This window comes from Kryptolebias marmoratus, linkage group LG22, assembly GCF_001649575.2.
Source record: "Kryptolebias marmoratus isolate JLee-2015 linkage group LG22, ASM164957v2, whole genome shotgun sequence".
Taxonomy (NCBI): domain Eukaryota; kingdom Metazoa; phylum Chordata; class Actinopteri; order Cyprinodontiformes; family Rivulidae; genus Kryptolebias; species Kryptolebias marmoratus.
Window position 1 is genome coordinate 13,731,585 of NC_051451.1, and position 17,956 is coordinate 13,749,540.

General features: G+C 39.5%; 1 protein-coding gene across 11 annotated transcripts in view; it reads right to left on the reverse strand.

Annotated features, from left to right (window-relative positions):
* Window positions 1–17,956, reverse strand: part of LOC108244385 (mitogen-activated protein kinase kinase kinase kinase 3) — a 36,841-nt gene that overhangs the window by 3,267 nt on the left and 15,618 nt on the right. For 2 of the 11 annotated variants that reach the window (XM_017430540.3, XM_017430565.3), the window contains 22 exons: window positions 17,117–17,195; window positions 16,954–17,012; window positions 15,311–15,373; window positions 13,001–13,053; window positions 12,617–12,655; window positions 10,074–10,148; window positions 7,189–7,240; window positions 6,722–7,088; window positions 5,114–5,220; window positions 4,854–4,895; window positions 4,392–4,476; window positions 4,184–4,263; window positions 4,012–4,072; window positions 3,719–3,836; window positions 3,495–3,553; window positions 3,213–3,316; window positions 2,591–2,762; window positions 2,421–2,489; window positions 2,229–2,321; window positions 1,972–2,042; window positions 548–603; window positions 9–62 (listed from right to left, as the gene is read on the reverse strand). In XM_017430540.3, coding sequence (XP_017286029.1) covers window positions 9–62; window positions 548–603; window positions 1,972–2,042; window positions 2,229–2,321; window positions 2,421–2,489; window positions 2,591–2,762; window positions 3,213–3,316; window positions 3,495–3,553; window positions 3,719–3,836; window positions 4,012–4,072; window positions 4,184–4,263; window positions 4,392–4,476; window positions 4,854–4,895; window positions 5,114–5,220; window positions 6,722–7,088; window positions 7,189–7,240; window positions 10,074–10,148; window positions 12,617–12,655; window positions 13,001–13,053; window positions 15,311–15,373; window positions 16,954–17,012; window positions 17,117–17,195 — 1,958 coding nt within the window. The remainder of the gene's footprint in view (window positions 1–8; window positions 63–547; window positions 604–1,971; window positions 2,043–2,228; window positions 2,322–2,420; window positions 2,490–2,590; window positions 2,763–3,212; window positions 3,317–3,494; window positions 3,554–3,718; window positions 3,837–4,011; window positions 4,073–4,183; window positions 4,264–4,391; window positions 4,477–4,853; window positions 4,896–5,113; window positions 5,221–6,721; window positions 7,089–7,188; window positions 7,241–10,073; window positions 10,149–12,616; window positions 12,656–13,000; window positions 13,054–15,310; window positions 15,374–16,953; window positions 17,013–17,116; window positions 17,196–17,956) is intronic. The other 9 variants (XM_017430610.3, XM_017430601.3, XM_017430584.3 and 6 more) reach the window with 7 other exon arrangements.

Consider the following 17,956-nt stretch of genomic DNA (forward strand, 5'->3'; position numbering starts at 1 on the left):
GAATGTACCTGGGCAGGGAGAGGCTCTTGTCCCCAGCCTCGGGATGTCTACGATCAGCACGTCTTCAGTGATGACACATCAGAGAGTGAGTTAACAGTGTGTTTGTGTCTGGCTGAGGGGGTAATGTCAGCAGCTGTTTTCACATATCCACTGTAGTGCAAAAAGGTTTCTGCCATGTGCAGGATTTCTTCCAGGCCTTCTACACCTGGCATCACAGTTAAATCTTCATACGATGTGACAAAATCTGATCCTTCGTACTCCTGTTTGCTGACCTCTATGTTGTTATGAATGCATTCAGTTAAATGTGACACATAAACTAGCCTCGTCAGATATTCCTAACAAGTTGCGAATAAAAACAGAGATGTTCGAACCAAATGTTTTGTGCCTAACTAGCATTTACAGCTGTGAGAAGGCACCTCTCGCTGGGAACTGCTTGTGTCGACAGTGGGAGAAGTCAGGGTCAAACCGTCCACATACTGTATATTTTTACTCAAAGAAATCTGACGTTCACGAGTGGAAACAGCTCGTGAGTTAGTATGTTCCTCACCTGTCTGATCCCAGTAGTCTGAAGTTGCGTGTGTTGTCGGAGATTTCTTGGGTGATCTGAGGAAGAGAGAAAATTGCGAGAGTAAAGAACAACTGTTAATGTTCCAACATCGCCTCTGATCGCAACTCATTCTTATTTTTGCCTCGTAATTTAAATGGTGACCTTGTGTGAGACTGTATTTATGCTCCACGTGGGTGAACACTGACAGTTTCAACATAGCAAGAACTCTAATTGACAGATGACATGGGATCACATTCCAGGAGAGATAAAGACTTGAACAGGGTCCTAAAGAGTCAAAAATATTGAGACTTAAGTCCTGGTTCTCCTCAAACTCAGCACTAATAAAACAGTTTCTCCTTGGCACAAAAAAAAAAACACTTTAGCTGCTTCACAGTTTTTAAACTACTGTTGATAATTCAAAGGTCCTCCCCTTCCCTCAGGTTTAGGGGTCTGGGTGTCATCCTCAGTAACACCCCATCATTTCAAGCGCAGTAATTCGGTCTGCATGCGTCCACCTCCGTAACACGAACCGCCTCCGTTCATCCCTCCAGACAATACAGCTGTTCTGGTCCACACGTCTGGATTACTGCACTGCCCTTCTCCTCGGTCTCCCACAAAAGCTGCTTTATAATCTTCAGATGTTCCATGAATCTGCTGTAGGTATTGAAACTAGAACCCGCTCCTTTAAACACATCGCTGCAGCTCTTTAAGTACTTGGTAAATCTCACACGAACTGGAAAATCCTGCTTTTCACTTTTAAATCCGTTCACAATCTTACACCTCAGAATCTTTCTGATCCTTTGCATATTATCCAACCCACCCGTGGTCTTAGGTCTTCATCTTCCAGTCACCTAACTGTTCCCGAGTCCGTCTGATCAACACGGGGCACGAGCTTCCTGCCACTCTGCCCCCCCCCCCACAAATAAACTTCCTGCCCTCTGACAGCACACCTGCTCAAATTGGCCTACAGAGTCTGTTCATATTCATCTTTTGTTGGTTTGATTTTCTGTTTTCAATTTGTTTCATTAATGTATTCCTTTCATTCAGTATGTGTCTTGCAGGGTGACCTTGTGGGATTTGAAAGGCGCCCATAAATAAAACGTATTCTCATCATCACTACTTACTGCTTTCCAACGAAGCAAAGACTGTGAAACTACAATACCAGCTAGATCAGAAGAAAAAATACTGACTGAAACAAACTTCTGTTCAATTTTATAAACACAAGTTAGAAAAAATAATAATCTACAACATAAGCTTTCTAAAAAGCATGGTAATAAAAAATTTATTAGGTGAAAAAGCATCTGGACAAGATGGCAGGAAGTAAACGGTCTAGCAATGTCTAAAGATAACTGCTGCTATGAATTTCATTCTTTAAGAGGCAAACACACCCACACACACACAGAGGCACTCAGAAGTGATCGTACCTCATTGGTCTTAAAACTCCGTCCCTGCATGCCGTGCCTCCAGAAGGCCAGGACACTGTCCTGGAGACAAACTAAAACAAAACAAACCTACTTGTTTACATTTTACAAATAAGCTTTTATTTAGAAAATCTGCAAGAGATGCATTTTTATTTCAGTTCTCTTCATTATTCGGAGGTCATCTTTACTGCTTTGGGTCCAGATGTGGATATAAATACATTTTAGATGCTAAAATGTTTTCCAAGTTTGTTCTGCTTTACCTATAGATTCAATCTGGAAGTTGAAGGTGAGCTCGGCTGATAACTTCCTGCTGGACTTCAGTCGCCCTTGGAGGTTCACTATCTTTATACATCCTGCAAAAAGAGACGAAAAACAGAGGGAACAGCTGAGAAAAACAAGTTGGTAAATGAGGTATAAAAATGGAAGCAGGTGAAGAAAGCTGGATCCCTCACTGTCGAGGCAGACTAGGATGGTGTCTCTCTCCAGCTGAGTGACGTGGATCACACACGTCTGGGGCATGTCTGAGTTTGGGAGGGAAGGAAGGAAGAGAATTAATTAGGTCTTCCTATCGATCCCGCAGAAATCTGCAACATTGACCGCAGCAGAAGCACTCCGCTCTAACCTGACTCTGTGAACCAGGAGGAGGTAGCGTTGGGGTTGACGGTGCAGAACCGGACCACCTGGTTGAGCTCGGTTCCTTTGCTGACCGCCACGCAGATCAGAGGGTAGGTTTGCTCCGGGACCACCAACATCTCAAAGACCTCCAACGGACATGGCAACGGGAAATCAATGGTCTGTAGGGTAAATGAGAAGAAAACAAAGACTTAAATGTTTGTTTTTTTCTGATTCTGTAGCTTGACGCTGGAGAAATGATTACTGTTATTAATATAAAAATAACAGCATTTAACATATTTACAAACGGCCTTAGATAAGTTCACCATGAACAGTAGGAAAACAGAAGAGACTATGAAGCAGTAACCAGTATCAGCTCTAACTTGGTGAGAATTTCTCTGATAATTATCTGCTGTATTCACATATTGGCTCAACTGGACAGCGAGGGGTTGGAAAAATAAAAAAAGTCTAGTCTTAGTTTGGAGAATTGTGTTCTCTAATACAGCTGAAGAAACTTTAATCCACCGTAAAACACAAAAACAGAACTAGAGGCGGCAGAAATGCTTTAATAAAATGAGCCAAAACGCAGCAGACGCACAAAAACGAGGACTTGTGAGGAGAGCAGAACTGACCTTAATGAGCATAAACTTCTGCATGGACTCCACCCACTCCAACAGCATGACACTAGACTGGAAGGCTCCACACAGGTATTTATGGCCTGTGTACGGGTTACGGACTGCCGGGAAACAACACACACTATAAGCGGCTGTGATAGCACTTATTTTACTCTTTATTTCCTGAATCTTTTGGTTGTGAAAACGTCTAAAACAACACCGACCAGCTTGAAATGGTCGAAATTTCAAGCCAGCTTTCAGTCAGTCTTAACGAGACATGAAATAAAAAGAGAAACTCACCAACGCAGCACTTTTGGCACCCTTTAGTGTCTGGAATCTTATTGGACACGGCAAACTTCCTACAGCCAGACCAAAAAAAACCCCATTATAATGCAATGTAATGAGTGACATAAGACAGAAAGAGGGTAAATATATGTGAGTTATTACAATTTAACAGAACAATCGGCCTAAAAGAAAAAGAGAATTTGTAAATAATTTACAGTTTTGATGTCCTGGTTCGTTACCTTGGGATAATCTTATCAGGCAGCTTGTGTGTGGGAATGGCTACTGGGAGCTTCTGTAACTGTCGAGCCTGCTCAAAGAGACCACTCAGACTGTGGGAGTACAGCTGAGAGGCTTTTCCTGTTTAATTTACCAGAAAACAAAAGAAGAGTGGTTGAAATAGTCGTCAAATATTTGTTATGACAATCGCAAAAACCAAATCTCAAAAACATCTATGTAAAATCCAAGTTTAAAACAGCAGAAAAATCACAGCAATCATCTGTTAAATCATTTAAACACAGGTGTTGTCACTCACCAGATATGGAAAGAAGACAGTTGTTCATGACATAAAGCCACGTACACCTCCGAGGGAAGAGCTGCAGGCACATACAGACCTCACTTTGAACTTTTTTAGTTTATTTTTTTAGTTTTCTTTCTAAACCAAGAACAGAACAGAGATTTGTCTTTAAATTGGTCTTTGGTCTCACCTGTTCCATCGTTGTCTCATGAAGCTCATTAAGGTTTAACGTGTAGATTCCCTCCTCGGCTCCAAATATTAAATACTGATCTGAAACCAACAGGTATTTCACATTTACTTCAGGCAAAAGCAAGCAGCTCACATTCAGCAGCCATGTACCATCATTTAAAGAGACAAAGTGGTCGGATTCGAACGTTCCCCGTTTCTCTGTCGGTTACCTCTGGTGTCAGGATTGATCCATGAAGTGGCACAGTGGATCTTGAGTGGACAGCCGTTGAACACCTTGGAGAAACAAGCGCCCATCTGCCCATCAGGACAAAACAAAAAGGGACAGTAAGGAGAGAATTAACTTAGTCTGAGGTCTGAAACACGCTTTCATACACCTGGCTTTTCTGTACACTCCATTGAGCAAAAGGGTGGGGGTGGGGGGGAATCCAAAACTTGTGTTTTTGTTTTAATTATTGTGTTGTGCTGTTTATAAAGCAGCAAATCCTTTCAGTTTCTAACTACATTTATTTACACAAGAAATAAACAACTGAACACTGCTATTAAAGCTCGGTTTGAAAGAAAATGTTAGAAAATTACATGTTTTTCCCATCAAAACCCTGCTGTATGAGTACTCTAAACAGGATTGATTCCTTTTCATTTTCCAAATTTCAGTACAAGAGGCTAATACTTACATGGACTTTGGGTGTTGGGGGGAGACCATTACTGATAGGCTTCTAAAATAGAGATAAAAAAACAACATTAGTAAAACAACAAAAACAACGCAGTAAGCAATCACTCATTCATTTTAGGGGATGTTTATTTTCTGCTACGTCTTCTTTCAACATAAGACGTGTCGAGGATTGTGACGCCTCACTGAAAACATTTAAAGTAGACTGAAAACCTCTGCATTGGCCGCAGATTTCTGCTTATGATCCACCGCCCCCTTCCTTACCGGAACCTCCTTCGTCTTGCTCCGTGTGGGGACACTAGGGGGCATGGTGGACTGCCTCTCTCCTGGACTTTCCCTCTCACCATTGTGGGGAGAGTTCAGCCCATTACCTACAACAGCAACAAGACCACATTTTGGTGAGTCTGGGCGGGCGCGTAGAGGACAGAGTGAACATCAGACACATCGCTGGTTATAATTGGAGCAAGTTGAACCTTACAGATAAAAGACAGAGAGGAGTTAAACGGCAAAAAAGAAAAAAAGAAAAATCTTTGGGAGCAGAGAGAAAGGAGGGGGAGGGAGGGAGGGAGGGAGGGAGCAGGCTAGTAGGAAGAATACAGAGGATCAAATATAGTCATGAGCAATGGAGGGTGTGATTCTGCTAGACACCGGTCAACAAAACAGCCTCTGCACAAACAAGACGACGACGCGTTACAAGCTGCACCAATGGCATGAAAAGACAAAGACTTCGGATCTCCTGAGCGGGCGTGGTTCAAGTGTTGGCAGCTCCGGACGGAGGAGTGACAAGTAAATCATTTGAGCGAATGCCAACAGTTTGACTTGAATTCACTTCATATATTTACATTTTCCTATGAAAAGACATATTTGAAGTTGCAAGAATGGGCTGCTAAGACTCAAACACGCCCCTAAAAACGATCATTTTATCCTTTTGTGTTGTTCTGAAAATTCAGTTTCACTGTCTGAATTATAGACTATTTGAGTTTCTTGTTTCTTGTTAATAATGACTGGCAGAGCAACATCACTGACATCTTAAACAAGCAGCATTACTTTATACTCCACCTCTTTGATTTACATTCATTGACCCGTTTCTTTTAGACTATCAAGGAAAGCACTGCTCAGGGTTTTCATCTTAACCAGCACAGACCAGTGAATGTTTTTTTTTTTTAAAAACAGTCTGCATCCTGACCACAGTGACGCAGAAACCCACAATGCTGCTCAAACGCCAAAATGTCAGTGACAACAAACTTTATCCAACACTTTAAGCAAACTGACAAATTTATAAAACGAGCACAAAAACAAAACAAAATCCCCAAAGAGGAAAAACATTTTTCCCCCCAAAATTTAAGAAGTTTCAAATATTTGATACATCCTCAGAGGCTAACAAAAGCATTAGAAACTGTTTAGATTTGTCAAGACATATTTGTAAAATATGAAATAAAACAAATATCAATTGAATTTTTTAGCAGAAGATCCAGAACTAGATCAATATTTTACTACATGTTCATAATTTTCACTGCATCAATTATAAATTGCACGATCACACGGTTCTGTTTGCGTTCTGACAAGACTACAAGATACTCTGAATTTCTTCTGCTTCCTTCAAAATAAGAGGGGGGGAGGTGTTAGCAGCTTCGGACTTATTGGATTAAAAATTAAAACAGTGAAACTTTAGAAGAGATGAACATACTGAGCAGGAGCTGATAAACAGAAGGAACTTAAAACAAAAAAATTTAAAAAGCATTCTAGTTGTTAATGGATTCATGGAACAAATAAATCAATTAGTCTACAAAGACTGACTAATGGGAGACCACACAACTGGAGGGAACGACAGGGTCTGCGGACAATACCCAGCTACCAATCAGCTGCTCTTACTCTCTTCCTTTTCCTGCTCCTCTTTCACCTCCTTCAGCACCTCCCACGCCTCCTCCAGCTCCTCCTCTGTGTGAGGCGTGTGGAGCCACTCCCAGAAATGCCTAAAGCTCCCATCAGCATCCTCTGGGGCAGAGTTTTCCGCATCTTTGTGCTTCGGGCTGTCGTTACCTAGGCTGCTGCGGCGGTGGGGCGGCAGCTTCGGGGGCGGAGGCCTTGGGGGGACATAAGAGGCCGGCTTGGCGGGGCTCGCCGTCTCCGGCGCCGGACAGCGCTTGATGGTGCCACCTCCACTGTCGTCTTCGGGGTGGGAGTGACTGTCATCTTGTTTAGGTGGCAGTTGCTGTTTGGACGAGGTGAGGGACTTCGGCTGGAGGCAAATAAAGACGAGACAATTTTCTTGTTTCTTTTTTGGAGAAAAATATTGAAAATTTTACAATGTTATTGGAATAAAAGTCACTTCTTCCTACCTTAGGCGGGAGTGGGGGTGGGCCCTTCGGCCTCTTGATAGTGCTTGATTTACTGAAGAATTAGAACGTGAAAAATTAAAAATAAAATAAAAACTGTCAAGGCAAGCCTGACCAAAAACAACATACATTTCATAAACACGTTATTATTGGAGGCTTTGGTTTTAACAGCCATTCAGAGAGATTTTAAGCACTGCTCCAAAAGGACAGCAATGAAATATTCAAGATTTTGATTTCTACACTTCGCTGTTTTAATTCAGAGCTATAAACCCTAAAATATTTTGACATAACTTGTAATAGAAGAGAGAGAAAGTAGTGAAAGCAGGTAAAACCAAAACCTGACAATATTTTATACAGTGACATAAAAAAACTACCCTAAGTGATGATTGAGACATTTCAAACTGAAGTAAGTAAGGCTCTGAGAATGTTTATCAGTTTAACTTACAATTAATATGGTACAGATGGTAATAATAAATGTGTTACTATTTAGCACAAACATATTAAAAATCCAAATAGGTCAAATTGTTCATCTTCTCTGAAGAGACAATATTATATTTTTCTTAGTTTTCTCGAAAACACATTCTGAAAGTCGAATTTGTTGTTTGTTTTTAATTCTTTGTTGTTTGTTTTTAATTACAGAGCCAATAAATCCAAGTTTGACCGCTGACCAGTGCTGAATTCATAGTAACCTATTCCTTGACAACGTGAATTTTAGATTTATTGAGCTACATGATTAAAATGAGATGAGAGGACAAAAATCAGAATGAACAGTTGGAGTGACCCTAAATTAAAACGGGTACAAAGACACCAAAGGGAATAAAGCCGTTTTCACACAATGACCTGTGCAGATGTTCGGGGAGTAAGCTGCTGACTTTTCAGTCGATACTTTCTCACACACGTCATTTTCTGCTGCTCGTGTCTCTGCATCATTATTATTATTATTAGGAGGCATGATGCAATAAAGGTGTGGTGAGGAAACCTCCCTTTCAGGAAGTCAAGAATTGTGACCGAGGCTCCTCTATCACTGTTCCTGTGTTGATCTCAGTGCTTCATGTATTTAAATTATTTACACTGAGTGGCTCAGCAGATACCAGTATGAAACAACTGTTCCGCTCCCTTACAGTAAATGCACCAGAACAGTTCAGTAGTACGAGTGTGTCCAAAACAAAACCAGATCAAATGCTATTCAGAGGTGTGTAATCTCATGTACCACTCCTTCGTAATAGTTCGGGACTTTAGTGCATGTGTGAAAACGACTTAAGTCACAGTGATGCCGTTGAATTCAGGTGTTGACTCTCAGTCTTCCAGGAAATTATGTTCCTACCAAATTAATTCAAAGGCAACTGGACTTTTAAAATTTTTTTTTTTTTTTTTTTCCACTCATTCTCAACAGGAAGTCCAGTTGCCTTCAAATCAGTTTGCCAGAAAACAGTTTACACCACACCGAAACATAAACTGTGAACTTACTAATCCGAAGCCGAGACAGTTTTCAATTACAGTAAAAGTTTTAAATGTGAGTGGTAAGAAGACACCAAAACTGCAAACCTTATCAGTACCAACTAAAATGTTACTGATACAGTTTACACAGCTATAGTGAATAAAGGTCCCAATGTGGGTGGTAAGAAGACACCTACAGGTGCAAAAAATGCTAAAAAAAAAAAAAATGAAAAAGGAAGTAGCAAGACCTGTAGAACACCATTTATTGATCCCATCCCTTTGAGTTAAGGGTTCAGGATGGAAAAGGAACTTGTATGTTACCATTTTTAGGAGAAAGCTTGTTACTGGTCCAAATTTAGCAGAAACTTTAAAAAGCTGTGTGTGTCTGTTAACTCATCTGAAATGTTATGTGCTCCCAAACACAATGTTAGTCCTTCGCAACGATAGATTGTTTTTACTGCTTGATTTTCTTATTTATCCATCAAAACGCTGCATGCTCTGCAACAACAAGCTCGTACCCATTGAATCCAACAATATGAAAAGCACAGAATCCCTTACTGGCTGTGGTGAAAAAAAATAAAAAAATAAAAAAATAAATAAATGTGTTGTCGAGAAACATTTTGGCCTAAGACAGAAATTTGTGTTTTACGCAATAAGTGAAATGGCTGGATGCCAGACCTAGATTTCCTTTTTTTTTTTTTTTTTTTTTTTAAATGGTAGAGGTAGGAGAAGACAACACACACACACATACACACAGCAAGGAAGCACACAGATGGCAATGATAGAGGAGAACAAAGTAATAGAGGAAGATGACACTGTCACGAGGACCAGATACAGAAGCAATAGAACTAATTTTGTTGTTTAGAGTGAAACTTTAAGGCTACTACATGCAAGAATTAGTACTGTAGCTTACATCCTACTAAAGAGTAATATTAATGCTGTAATTTGTGGCCCCTCTCAGATCTAAAGCCAGCTGATATTTTTTCGATTACACCTTTTCTTTGGATCGGCAGTTTATAGACAGAAAGACGAAGTGTAAACAGCATGCAAGGCCTCTTTGTGAGTTTGCAGCTTCAGGATGTTAGCAGGCTGGTGTAGACTCTCAGTCGTCCAGGACATGGCAAATCCAAAAAAAGACTTTTTTTTTTTTTTGGAGAATGTTAGTAGCTTTAAAAGTTCACATCAGGCAGCAGCAACAGTGTGAAAAACGCACACAAAGAGGTAAACACACACAAACACAGGTGGCATATGTGGCGTGATGGTCGGCGTGCTGCACGGAGATGCGTGGATGAAACTGTGGCAAATACGGAAAGCCTTCCTCCATGTTTCCTCCTCATCCTCATCTTTTCCCCTTTTAGAAATAAGGGAGGGCCGCGCGAGGGAAAATGAAAAATAGATGTGGAGACATGGAAGGAGAGGCTTCCAGCTTCTGAGACTGAGAGGGAACTTACTGAGTGTGAGTTTCATCATCATCTGCACCATCATCATCCTCATCCTCATCATCCCCTAAGTGTGCCACATGGCCCCTGGGAGAGGAGGGGAAAGACAGGGGGGGGAGAGTTTGGACAGAAAGGAAAAGCGAAGAAGAGTTTTTTTTTGCAGTGGGAAGAGAGAGAGAGAGAAAGAGAGAGAGAGAGAAAAAAAGTGTGGGGAGAGAATAAGGGGGTAGAGAGGAGCAAGCAAAGATGATGGGAGAGGACAACAGGAGGAAGAGGATGGAGCCAGAGGGAGGAGGGGGAGGGAGAGCTGAGTAAAGCTCGGTTCACAAACTACCTCTGTTATCTTAACCCGGGGCAGACCTGAAAGGGCTGAACAGATTCTAGTTCTACTATAATTTATACTCTGTAAACTCACAACTATTGGCCTTTTTGACCGCAAAGAGAACCACATCTTCTTATACAACAAACATGTACCGTAAATCAATTATCACATATAGTCTGAGATTATCTTTTCAACTTAAATGCCGTTTTTATTGGTCAACAGCTGTGGATAAAACCTCGAGTGATTAAGCTGTTTTTTATGCTGGGGAGAAAGACTAACCCACAAATATGTGGCTTTTGAGTGCAGCAGGAAAGTGTTTAATCAGCACTAAGTCCCATACTGAATAAATCTTTAGCAGACGTGGATATCTACTGAAATTAGCTTTAAACACCACTCATGGTAACAATACCCCAGTGCACAGGCAATTCTTTTAACGTAGGTGCTGCAGGATGTAAAGGTCAAATTTAACCAACTAATTTTCTAAAGCTGTGGTCCACCTCTGGCTGCATGACACAGCATAATGTTATCTCCTCGTGTTATTGTAGCTTAAAGGCTTGGATCCTTGGAGAGTAGCCATCAGACACAGGTTTACTGTGTATCTGTAGTCCCCAAACTACTGAGAAAACCATACAGCTAAGGACAGTGGGAAAATAATTTAATTTGATGTTTTTAGAATCTATATTTTAAATCTATTTAAATGTGCCACTCTAGGTGTAAACATTGAAATAATTACCAGTATTAACACTAAATCTTTCATTTAGATAGGACAGATAGTTTGTTTTAAAATAGAGGTTTCATTTTAATAGCACCAAAGGCCAATTTATATTTATCCTTCCATGTGAAGGACTACATTCCAGTAGATTAGCGTTTACAGAGAGACTCCAGAGTCTTCAGCAGGTTTTAGACACACAATGAATATGCTAATACAATGAAGCCTCTATTTCCACCTCTATTGCTTGCCATTACTCTCTCATATTGACAAAACAGATTTTTTTTCCAACATGAACTTAAATAGCACAACAGTGTTATGTAATCTGAGGGGTGACGAAACTGTTTTGTGCAGCTTGCCCTATCCATTATTTAAAAAAAAACACAAACTGTTGTAAAAGTTGTTTGAAAGCACAACTGCAACCAGGCATGTGGGCTAATTTGTGCATGAAATGGAGCAGTACTTACAAATGCCAATTTTTGTATTTAAACCAATAAACATGATAATACTGATGGGAAAACAGTTTGTTTTCTCACAATAACTTCAAGCCGTAGTCCTGGATGTAAGCGGTTCTAGACCAGCAATCAGTCTTTCTGGCCAAGAGTCAGTTCTACAAAGTCACTGAACCGGGCTGAAACTGCCTCAATCCAAAGGGGCTTTTATTTTCTGTCACTACATTAATACTGTATTTACCGTGAAAGACAAGTCTATACAAAAAACAAGACAGGAGCTGTATCTTACCTAATAAGCCACAAACTAGAAAAATGACCATTTGAAACACGAATGAACACATAAAAATTTTACAGACTGACAGAGCCCCTGTTTTAATCTTCAGCTAATAAAAGGAAAAAAACAAACAATAAAACCAGTTAACTGAAAATGCAGACACTTTTTAGGAGTGTTGCCAGACAGAAAACTTTCTTTAGATTCTCAGTCATCCAGGACATAATGACTTTCATTAAAAAACAAAGCCGCGGCTTTAACACAAGGTGGATTTGCAGGGGGAAGAAAAATGCTCATTTTGGCAACGGCAACAAGAGAATCTTAGCTTTTTTAACTCTCTAATCTTTAGACATTTTAATTATGCACATAAGAAAGCCATAAATCATAAAGCGCATAAATAATAATCATCTTTAGAGCAAATCCATATTTTCAACAGACTTGCCAAAATAGATGTAAAAAACTTGCTGCGTCTTTACAAAAATAAACTGTCAGTGCATGTATGTGAATGCACAGGGACGTGTGTGTGTGTGTGTGAGCCATGCTTTCTGCAAGAAGCTCTTAAGCACCACTGCATTCTCCTGATTCCATCAAAGCACAGAGCAAGCCCCAGCAGAAAAACAAAACAGCGGACCCTAAAACGCTGCGAGCCATGACAGCCTGAAGTCATTACGACAGCATTAGTGGTGCGTGATTGGCACGATTAGTCCTGCCGTTAAATGATTGGCTGATGAGTGAGTTTAGTTAAAACTCCGGCAGATCGAGACGTCGGTCGATGGAGATGCAAAAAACGGTCCAACTCACCTCTGCTGAAGCTCCTCCTCCACAGATTTAAGAAGGCTCCTGTTTGCGGAGCAAATGGAGAATAAATGACATATAGAATGCGATACAATGAATAAGACAAAAGTAAAATAAATACCCTTATCAAACCTATTTGCTGCGGATGAAAAAATTCGGGTAATAAAAAGCGCTTTTCTGCTTGCACACAGAAAGCTGCACTCAAACAAACGGCTTCGAAAATACTCCACAGTCTTAATGATAAATAAATCATGAAGCGTAAAGCAAGAAAACTTTTTATTCCTGATGGCCAATTAACCAATTAAAAAAAAAAAAAAAGCACTTGGATTTGTCTAACTGCCAATTAAGGAGGCGCAGCTGTAAAGAAGAAACAGAAGAAGTGAGACTTACTTGTTTTCTCCCAACAGATTGGATGAATTATGGCCATACTCCAACTGCAAATCCTAAAAGACAAACACTGCTTAAGTACATTGCTACTGTATAATACAAGGGACTCGTTTACACATTAGCTATGTATTTCGTTTACTGATGAACTTAAAAAATGCTAATGATAGCAATTAAAAATGTCCTTAACAGCCGAATTATCAGAGACTGTCGCTGCAGCAGCCTGCTGGAAGTTAAACAGGAACTAAATTACCACCTTGGAATCATAAAGTTTTACATCTGTGAGCTCAGAGGTTTGGAGAAACTGACTCCAAATTGAATACATTATATTTGAAATAATTATTGTTTATTATTAAAATCTTTAAAACAGCAAACGAAGGCAAGAATTCACCCAAGAAGTATTAATTCTGATCAACAAAATATAAACAGCAGCAATAATTTACAATCATGAGAGATAAAATACGTTTTTTTTTATTGCATTTGCAACATCCGGTTCCTGTTAAAAGGGGAATTCTTATTTTATCTTACTCAATAGGTGACTAAGTAGAAAAGTTATTTTTAAATGTTATGTCTAGTGAAAATGTAAGTTTATAATAGATTTAGTAATTGTGAAATTTTTGGGGAAGCAATGAGTTTTAAGTTTGATTGCAAACAACTTCTGCATTTTAAATCTGCTAGCTAAAGAGTGAAAACATCTTTAATATTTTACAACAAAAAGTTATTAAAATGTGTGTTTAGTTTATCCGTTTGATCAAATTACAGGACGCACGCAGCCCAACGATGTACAACTGACGACAAGATTAGTGTTTCCTGTTATCAAAGAAGTTGGCTGATTTTCAGGGTTTTCCCCTGACGTCATCACAGAAGAGGGGTCAGAAAAAAGCATCCAGAGATTCGGAGGCTTCAGTCTTTTCTCACTGAATGTTATGAGCCAATAAGAAAACCTGTTATATCCAATAAGACTTAGCTTGGAGAACCACAGCTAGTTTCTAAAAAACAAAGTAAAGTAGACGAAAAATAAACACTTCAGCTAATTTTCTTTCACAAAAAAAAGAAACAACTTATAATTCCAAGGTGGCAAAATATAAATATTTGCAGTCAAAATTAATTGTCGTCAAAAGCTGTAGCCTTTTTTGTAGCCATTCGCTGCAGTCAAAGCAATCAGTCAATCCACGAGCAACCTTTTTGACTACAAATAATAGAAAGTGGGAATTATTTCACAATAAAAAACAAACAAAAAATAGGCAGTTAAAAAAACTCAATAAAAGAGCTTTGCTGATATCTGAAAGGAGTTCTATCAAACTGAGGGCATGCAGGTTATAAATATGTTTTTTATTTAACTATATTACATTTTAGGAATAATCTATATGACTGTAAAGTACTCCTGTTAGGAGCAGGTTTTCCATGCTTTGAAGCATAAGAATGGTTTGTTAGTCAGATCTGCTGATGACTGCAGTGAACAAAGCGGGTTCTAAACAACAAATTTGTCTGTAATTTAGTTTTACGTTTCTCTTAAAATCACCCCGATCAGGTGATGTTCCTTTAGCATCCTTCTGACTGATGTGAAGTCACCTGGGTTTGACATTTGCTACGTAAAACCTCAACGTGAGAACATAACTGCGTCACAGGAACATTTTATGAGACAGAAACAAAGGCAAGAAGCATGCGACAGAAGACTCGTGTTCTGAAAGGGAACACAAAAATACGAATGGGGGAAAAAAGGTTCAATGGCTATGGTGAGGAACAGAGTATAAGAAGTTAGAAAAAGATTAATATTTGGATTACAATAGAAGGAATACGAAACAGTCTGTAAACAGAAATATTAGATATGTATCAAACAACACGACAGAGCAAACACTGAAACATTAAATGCATGTGCTGCTTTTGGCCTTTCTGGTTGCAGCTCAGTAATTTTAGCTGACCTCCAACCTTCCTCTGCACGCTGGTTAAAGTGTGCGTCACATGTAGAACAGAAAAAAACCAACAACATTTTCACAATGACAACTACGGCAGCGGTTAGTGAGGCAGGAGTCGGAAAAGAAGTGGACAGTGCAGACCAGAAAACACGGACCAACCATGTGAGAGTTAAAAATGATGCTGGGCAATGTGCAGCTTCAAGAGTCAGACTGAACGAACGACAAGACAACAACAGCTCAGAAAAAAACAATCCTTTTTATGACTGATTATGATGAGCAAAAGGAGAGTGAGAAAGAGCAGGGAAAGAGATGGGGGAAAAAAAACAAAGAGAAAGCGGCTAATATACTGATAGACTGATAGACGGATAGACGAATGAGGCAGATACAGAGGGAGTACTACCAGATTAGATCTCGCAGTATAGTAGAGCTCCTCAACACAGTCCAGATAGGGCTCAGAATCACACTGGTCAGCAAGACAGAGCGAGAGAGACCTTCGTTAATACATGAACCTGAACTAACGTAGGAAACAGGGAGGAACAGATATACAGGGGCAAGAGAGAGGATAACAGGTGATGATTTAAAACCAAAGGAAAAGGCTCAGAAGTAACCGGATCAGCGAGACAGGAGAAGGTCTGAGGATATTAAAGTGAAAAAAAAAAAACAAGAAGGCAGACAGGAATGGACGTGTGGAGATGGTAGTTAAAAATGAGAAAAACCCAAGGAGGAGACATGTCATTGAAATCCACAAAAGTATCAAAAGCATGTTGAAAATACAAAACGAATGGAGGGTAGTTTTTCTTTTAGAGAACAAGTGAGTTAAATCGTGCCAACCATCTTACGCCAGCTGTATATTTCTGATATAAGCTCAGCTTTATGTCCCATATCACACACGAGGATCATTGAAATGGCATTTTACCAATTCTATGATTATTTGTTTAAAATGGTCTTTTTTAACAAAAAAAATAGTATATGCTAGTAATCATTTTGTCTACAGAAGATTGTGTTCTTTATAATCTAGTAAAATATAAATGTAGTAAAGGCTTTTTTAACTTTAGAATGAAATAAATAGCTCCATTAAGTGAATGAATCCCAGAGAAGACAGCTGAAATAAACCAACAAAACTATATGTTGTTTAATTACCTTTAATTAGTGGGCAAAATCTGAAGCAAAGTGATAAATCTGATCTAACATGAACTGGTAATGTTGACTAAACAGCACAAAGGAAGGTGAGGCTTTGAATTGATGTTAAGTGGATTTTCTCAGCAGACCAGAATAGAGAGAACAGTGGAAAAAAAAAAAGTGTATCAAAAAGCTGAAAATGTGGAAGGAAGTGAGGAGAAGAAGGATGAACACATCGTTACTGTGCTTGAACCTTTACCATTCGATCTGTCTACTGAAAAACACATTTTCTCCAGCTTTTAAAGTAAGACTTAAAAAAAATAAAGCTTTAATTTCTTTAATTTCTTTTTTTTTGGGGGGGCGGAATCAGGCTCGTCTGTATCACCAAACTGAGACGTCCCTTAAAAGGGATCTGTGTTATGCTTTTCAAAATCTTTTTCGATGAGGAAAATAATCAACCTCAAACCAAGAATGTGAGCCCTGCAGTCAAATAGAAGGAAGCAGAGAAAAAGAGCCCAAAAAGACCCAGATTCTTGGAAAAGATCCCTGCGATCAAAACTCAGCTAATGTTAAGATTAGCTGTTAGCTTTATCAGATATTTGCTTTTTTTCTTTTCTTTTTAAAAACAGCCCATCCAATTTTAACCAATCTGTAGCAGATCTTTATTGAGGCTTTTTTTTAGAGGAATATGTAATCAAATGAAAATCTCTCATTAAATTGCTTTTAATTCCTCTTTTTTTCTCAACTTTTCTCGCATTTTATAAACCAAAATAAGCATGTGGATAGACATCAAGTCTGGTTCAATGCACACTGACAACAACAATAATTAGTCAAGTGCTTTCTGTTACTGGGTGGTGAAGTTACAGCCACACAAACCTAATCTCACCTGCATACGTACGACTGCGCACACGCCTAATTACTCACCGGCTCGTGATGAGGTTCCGTCTCCTTTCTCAAAATGGGATCAAACTTGACTTGTCCAACTGCGACGAGTCAAAGAGGAAGACAGAAACATGAGATGAAGAGACGTGCGAAGACTGAGGTGGTCGACTCTGAAAGCAGAGACGCCGGTGGCGGGGGGACTCACAGTTAATCTCGGACAGGGTCTTTCCTTCTCGGGTGCTCCTGCTGGTGGAACGGATACGATGAGGAACAGAGACCGGAGACTGGAAGAGGAGAGAAGCACGGAGGAAGTCAAATAGCTGTTCAAAGCTTATACACAGTGAAGCAGTTTACACCAGACTTGAGGAGATTACAATTGATCAAATTAAAAAAACAACAACTTAAGCCCTCTGCTATTTCCTGTGGGGCTGGATTTTTATGACACAGCAAAACAGGCAGCTGCACACTGCAACAGAACGAGCAAAACATAGCAACCCAGTCACAGGCAAACATAATCCTTTCCTGGCAGCAACATCAACTTCTCCTTCTTGTGTAGAGAAATCCAAGGCTCAGCAAACTGAAATGTTTCTCTCCTACACCCAAGATGCTTATAAATTTACTCATTTCTTATCAAACGGCTAAAACACACAGCAACCCCACACCATGCTTATAGTTCCAGAGATGACAAACCAAAACCACAAATATTCTACCTTTAATCTTTTCTCAACTAGATACGCCAATAAAAATATTTTATCACATTAAAACAGTGGTTAAAAACTTGTTTTAAATCAGTAAATGTAGTTGAAAGTGGCTTCCATAACTACATTATCTGATAGTTCCCCACTCTTTTCTACATTCATTCTTGATGCTGCGCTTCCACTAAATGGAGAGTTTGAATCTTTCAGGCAGCTGGAGGAGATTTACTTTGTCACCAGTGTTTAATTTTAAGCATCAACATTTGGGCTGTAGTTTTCATGACATGAGCTTGTGCAAACAAACAAACAGCAATTTTGAAAATCTTTGGTTGCAGACAGTTTCGTCCTGG